The sequence below is a fragment of the Pristiophorus japonicus genome, unplaced genomic scaffold (assembly GCF_044704955.1).
Source record: "Pristiophorus japonicus isolate sPriJap1 unplaced genomic scaffold, sPriJap1.hap1 HAP1_SCAFFOLD_576, whole genome shotgun sequence".
In the NCBI taxonomy this organism is placed as follows: Eukaryota; Metazoa; Chordata; class Chondrichthyes; family Pristiophoridae; genus Pristiophorus; species Pristiophorus japonicus.
The window spans coordinates 148,768-155,000 of NW_027254484.1; the positions used below are offsets into that span (position 1 = coordinate 148,768).

The 6,233-nt window shown below is 59.2% G+C and overlaps 1 protein-coding gene across 1 annotated transcript in view; it reads left to right on the forward strand.

The window, feature by feature from the left end:
- Positions 1-3,363: 3,363 nt before the first annotated feature.
- Positions 3,364-6,233, forward strand: part of LOC139254789 (zinc finger protein 271-like) — a 3,020-nt gene continuing 150 nt past the window's right edge. Inside the window, exons 1-2 of the mRNA XM_070873812.1 lie at positions 3,364-3,420; positions 3,606-6,233. The exon at positions 3,606-6,233 is cut by the window's right edge and continues 150 nt beyond it. Coding sequence (XP_070729913.1) covers positions 3,364-3,420; positions 3,606-6,233 — 2,685 coding nt within the window. The remainder of the gene's footprint in view (positions 3,421-3,605) is intronic.

A 6,233-nucleotide genomic window follows, 5' to 3' on the forward strand; every position in this document is an offset into this window, starting at 1 on the left:
CGCTGCTGCCATGGTCGGGGCGCAGCGGCCTATAGTGTCCGGTGGTGAAACACAACAGCTCAGCCAAGGTTCCCCCCATCAAAATGGGCCTTTTCATCAATTATAAAATAAAATTTAGCTTCTTTCCATGAAAATACTCCCTTCTCTCACTCAATGCCGCAATTCATACATTTACAGATATAGTTAGAAGCATGGAAACATAGAATATAGCAGCAGCTATTTGGCCCCTCGAGCCTGCTCCGCAATTTAATACAATCATGGCTGATCCGATCATAGAAACATAGAAACATGGAAAATAGGTGCAGGAGCAGGCCATTTGGCCCTTTGAGCCTGCACCACCATTCAATAAGTTCATGGCTGAACATGCAACTTCAGTACCCCCTTCCTGCTTTCTCTCCATACCCCTTGATCCCCCGAGTAGTAAGGACTTCATCAAACTCCTTTTTGAGTATATTTAGTGAATTGTCCTCAAAAACTTTCTGTGGTAGAGAATTCCACAGATTCATGGACCCAGCTCCACTTCCCTGCCCGCCCCCTTATCGGTTAAGAAACTGTCTATCTCTGCCTTAAATATATTCAATGTCCCGGCTTCCACAGCTCTCTGAGGCAGCAAGTTCCACAGATTTACAACCCTCTGAGAGAAGAAATTCCTCCTCATCTCAGTTTTAAATGGGCGGCCCCTTATTCTAAGACCATGCCCCCTAGTTCCAGTCTCCCCCATCAGTGGGAACATCCTCTCTGCATCCACCTTGTCGAGCCCCCCTCATAATCTGATACGTTTCCATAAGATCGCCTCTCATTCTTCTGAACTCCAATGAGTAGAGGCCCAACCTCCTCATCCTTTCCTCATAAGTCAACCCCCTCATCCCCGGAATCGACCGAGTGAACCTTCTCTGAACTGCCTCCAAAGCAAAGTGTGTCCTTTCGTAAATACGGAGAGCAAAACTGTGCACGCAGTACTCCAGGTGTGGCCTCACCAATACCCTGTGTAACTGGAGCAAGACTTCCCTGCTTTTATACTCCATCCCCCTTTGCAATAAAGGCCAAGATACCATTGGCCCTTCCTGATCACTTGCTGTACCTGCGTACTAACCTTTTGTGTTTCATGTACAAGTAACCCCCAGGTCCCGCTGTACTGCCGCACTTTGTAATCTTTCTCCGTTTAAATAATAACTTGCTCTGTGATTTTTTTTCTGCCAAAGTGCCTGACCTCACACTTTCCCACATTATACTCCATCGGACAAATTTTTGCCCACACACTGAGCCTGTCTGTGTCCTTTTGTAGATTTTGTGTCCTTCTCACACATTGCTTTTCCTCCCATCTTTGTATCGTCAGCAAACGTGTCTACGTTACACTCAGTCCCTTCTTCCAAGTCGTTAATATAGATTGTAAATAGTTGGGGCCCCATCACTGATCCCTGCGGTCACCCCACTAGTTACTGATTGCCAACCCGAGAATGAACCATTTATCCCCACTCTCTGTTCTCTGTTCGTTAGCCAATCCTCTATCCGTGCTAATATATTACCCCTAACCCCGTGAACTTTTATCTTGTGCATTAAATAGGTGAGGCCCCATCACTGATCCCTGCGGTCACCCCACTAGTTACTGATTGCCAACCCGAGAATGAACCATTTATCCCCACTCTCTGTTCTCTGTTCGTTAGCCAATCTACTATCCGTGCTAATATATTACCCCCAATCCCGTGAACTTTTATCTTGTACAGTTACCTTTTATCTGGCACCTTGTCATGGGCTGACCCTCTATCCCAACTCCATATTCCCGCTTTCTCCCCAGACCCCTTGATACCTTTTGTGTCTAGAAATCTATCGATCACCCTCTTAAATATATTCAGTGACTTGTCCTCCACAGCCGTCTGTGGTAGAGAATTCCACAGGTTCACCTCCCTCTGAGTGAAAACATTTCTCCTCATCTCGGTCCTAAATTTCCTACCCCGTATCCCGAGACTGTGTGAGCCCTTGTTCTGGACTTCCCAGCCCCGGGGAAACATCCTCCCCCCGCATCCAGTCTGTCCAACCCCGTCAGAATTTTATTCCTTTCAATGAGATCCCCTAAACTCGAGCAAAGACATAGAAACATAGAAAATAGGTGCAGGAGCAGGCTATTCGGCCTTTCGAGCCTGCCCCTCCATTGGGCCCTTCGAACCTGCCCCCGCCATTGGGCCCTTCGAGCCTGCCCCACCATTCAATAGGATCGTGGCTGAACATGTAACTTCAGTACCCCACTCCTGCCTTCTCTCCATACCCCCCTGATCCCTTTAGCCGTAAGGGCCACATCTAACTCCCTTTTGAATATATCCAACGAACTGGCCCCCAACAACTTTCTGTGGTAGAGAATTCCACAGGTTCACAATTCTCTGGGTGAAGAAGTTTCTCCTCATCTCGGTCCTAAATGGCTTACCCCTTATCCTTAGACTGTGAGCCCCTGGTTCTGGACTTCCCCAACATCGGGAACATTCTTCCTGCACCTAACCTGTCCAGTCCCGTCAGAATTTTATATGTTTCTATGAGATCCCCCTCTCATTCTTCTAAACTCCAGTGAATATAAGCCCAGTCGATCCAGTCTTTCTTCATATGTCAGTCCTGCCATCCCGGGAATCAGTCTGGTGAACCTTCGCTGCACTCCCTCAATAGCAAGAATGTCCTTCCTCAGATTAGGAGACCAAAACTGGACACAATATTCCAGGTGTGGCCTCACCAAGGCCCTGTACAACTGCAGTAAGACCTCCCTGCTCCTATACTCAAATCCTCTCGCTATGAAGGCCAACATACCATTTGCCTTCTTCACCGCCTGCTGTACCTGCATGGCCAACTTTCAATGACTGATGTCCCATGACACCCAGGTCTCGTTGCACCTCCCCTTTTCCTAATCTGTCACCGTTCAGATAATATTCTGCCTTCCTGTTTTTGCCACCAAAGTGGATCACCTCACATTTATCCACATTATACTGCATCTGCCATGCATTTGCCCACTCACCTCACCTGTCCAAGTCACCCTGCAGCCTCTTAGCATCCTCCTCACAGCTCACACCGCCACCCAGCTTAGTGTCATCTGCAAACTTGGAGATATTACACTCAATTCCTTCGTCTAAATCATTAATGTATATTGTAAATAGCTGGGGTCCCAGCACTGATCCCTGCGGTACCCCACTAGTCACTGCCTGCCGTTCTGAAAAGGACCCGTTTATCCCGACTCTCTGCTTCCTGTCTGCCAACCAGTTCTCGATCCCCGTCAGTACATTACCCCCAATACCATGTGCTTTAATTTTCTTCACCGATACGGGGAGCGGGCAGCAGGGGGAGGGGGGGGAAGGGGAGCTGGGTCCACGATCGGGACCAGCCTCGATGGGGTTAAACGGCGGGGCAGGGCTCGAGGGGCCGAACGGCCGGCTCCTGGCTCCGGTTTCTTCCCCTTGTGACGTTTTTTTTTGGGGCATCCCGTGAATTCCTCCTCCGACGGCTGTGAATGCAACGTGCTCTCGCCTCGCTTGAGATGTCGCTCTCCGGGAGTGTGACGCTAAGTGAGGCTTGTGTGGCCACCGGGCCCTGCACCCGCCCCGCACGCCCTTCATCTGCTCCTCCTGCAGGCGGGGCTTCGGCTACTTCCCGCTGCTGGCCCGCCACCGCTGCCGACGACGCCGCCCGCCGGCGCGCCGGACCCGCGCGGCGACGTGCAGCGCTGCCGCTCCTGCGGCCTGGACTTTGCCCTGCCCGAGCTGCTGGCCCGCCACTCCTGCGAGCGCCAGCGCCCGTACCTGTGCCCGCTGTGCCCCAAGCGCTTCGCCACGCCCTGGTACCTCCAGAAGCACCGGCGCCGTCACGGGCGGCCCTCGGCCTTCGCCTGCCCCCAGTGCGGCAAGTCCTTCAAGGAGCGCTACGAGCTGGCCCGCCACGCCCTGGTCCACGACCCCTCCCGCCCCTACCGCTGCGACGCCTGCCCCCGCCGCTTCGCCCGGCCCCGGGGCCTGGCCTGCCACCGCCGGGCCGAGCACGGGCCCCCGCCCCGCCGCCCCTTCCGCTGCCGGGCCTGCGGCAAGGGCTACAGCCGCTCGGCCCACCTCCTGCGGCACCAGTACTCGCACACCGGCGAGCGGCCGTACCCGTGCCCCGAGTGCCTGCGGGCCTTCCGCGACCCCGGCACGCTCCGCCGTCACCGGCGCACCCACCAGAGGGCGCCGGTGGCGGCCTCCGCCGCATTGATCGCTCCCTCGTCGCCAACGTTGACGCCATTGGCCTCGTCGCCAACGTTGACGTCATTGGCCTCGTCGCCAACGTTGACGCCATTGGCCTCGTCGCCAATGTTGACGCCATTGGCCTCGTCGCCAACGTTGACGTCATTGGCCTCGTCGCCAACGTTGACGTCATTGGCCTCGTCGCCAACGTTGACGACAACGTTGACATCATGGGCCTCGTCGCCAACGTTGACGCCGACCTCGCTCGGGCCCGCCCCGCCCTGCCCGGCCCCCGGCACGACAACGGCGGCCAACGCGGACGGGCCCGCCCCCCTCCCCGAGCGCCCCAAGTGCGCCGTGTGCGGCAAGTCCTTCTGCGACCCCCAGGCCCTCTCCCGCCACCACCTGGCGGGCCACGCCGGCCAGGGCCCCTTCTCCTGCCCGCTGTGCCGGCTGACCTTCGAGGGGGCGGCCGAGCTCCAGGAGCACGCCTCCTCCTCCGCCGCCTCCTCGTCGCCGTTGCACCGGGGAGGAACGGGGGTGGCCCTGCACCCGCCGCTGCCCGCCCCCTTCCGCTGCGCCCAGTGCGGCCGCCGTTACAGCCGGGCCTCCCACCTCCTCCGCCACCAGCGCAGCCACACCGACGAGCGGCCCTTCGCCTGCCCGGCCTGCGGCAAGGGCTTCGTCAACTCCTACGAGCTGCTCCGCCACCGGTTGACTCACACCGACGAGGCCCCCTTCCCCTGCCCCCGCTGCGACAAGCGCTTCAAGCGGCCCCACTACCTGGCCCAGCACCTGCGCACCCACACCGACCAGACCCCCTACCCGTGCCCGCTGTGCCCCAAGCGCTTCAAGACCGCCTCCTACCTGCTCAAGCACCGGGGGCGCCACCTGCCCGACCCGCCGCGGCACGCTTGCCCGCACTGCGACAAGGGCTTCCGCTACCCCTACGAGCTGGCCCGCCACCTGCGGGCCCACTCGGACCGGGCCCCCTACCCCTGCCCCTCCTGCCCCCGCCGCTTCAAGAGCGGGCGGGACCGCGACCACCACGCCCGCCTCCACACGGGCGAGCGGCCCTACGTCTGCGGCCAGTGCGGCAAGGGCTTCACCCGCCCTTCGCTGCTGGGCCGGCACCGGCGCACCCACTCGCCGCTGCGCCCCCACGCCTGCCCCCGCTGCGGCCGGGACTTCAAGGCCCCCGGGGGGCTGAGGGGCCACCGGGCCAGGCACTGCCGGGGGGGGCCACCGACGCCGGAGGCCGGGGAGCAGCATGCGCAGAGCCGGCAACTTCCACAGGGCTCGGAGAATGCGCATGCGCAGAGCCAGCAACTACCGCATTGCTCGGAGAATGTGCATGCGCAGAGTCGGCAGCTGCCGCAGGGCTCGGAGAATGTGCATGCGCAGAGCCGGCAGCTGCCGCAGGGCTCAGAGGATGCGCATGCGCAGAGCCGGCAGCTGCCGCAGGGCTCGGAGAATGCGCATGCGCAGAGCCGGCAACTACCACATAGCTCGGAAAATGCGCATGCGCAGAGCCGGCAACTACCACATTGCTCGGAAAATGCGCATGCGCAGAGTCGGCAGCTGCCGCAGGGCTCGGAGAATGCGCATGCGCAGAGCCGGCAACTACCACATAGCTCGGAAAATGCGCATGCGCAGAGCCAGCAACTACCGCAGGGCTCGGAGAATGCGCATGCGCAGAGCCGGCAACTAGCACATTGCTCGGAAAATGCGCATGCGCAGAGCCGGCAACGACCACATTGCTCGGAAAATGCGCATGCGCAGAGCCGGCAACTACCACAGGCCCAAGGCCTCAAACTCCCACAGGGCTTAGAGGAGGCGCGTGCGCAGAACCGCGAACCCCCGCAGGCCCAAGGCCTGGAACTCCCGCAGGGCTACGAGGCCCCGTATGCTGACATCCGCCAACCCCCGGAGGCCAGCACCTCGGACGCCCCCCTCCCTGCGCGGGCGGCCAGCCCGGACGCCCCCGCCGCCCCCCGCCCCTACGACTGCGCCCTGTGCGGCCGCGACTTTGGCCGGCTGGTG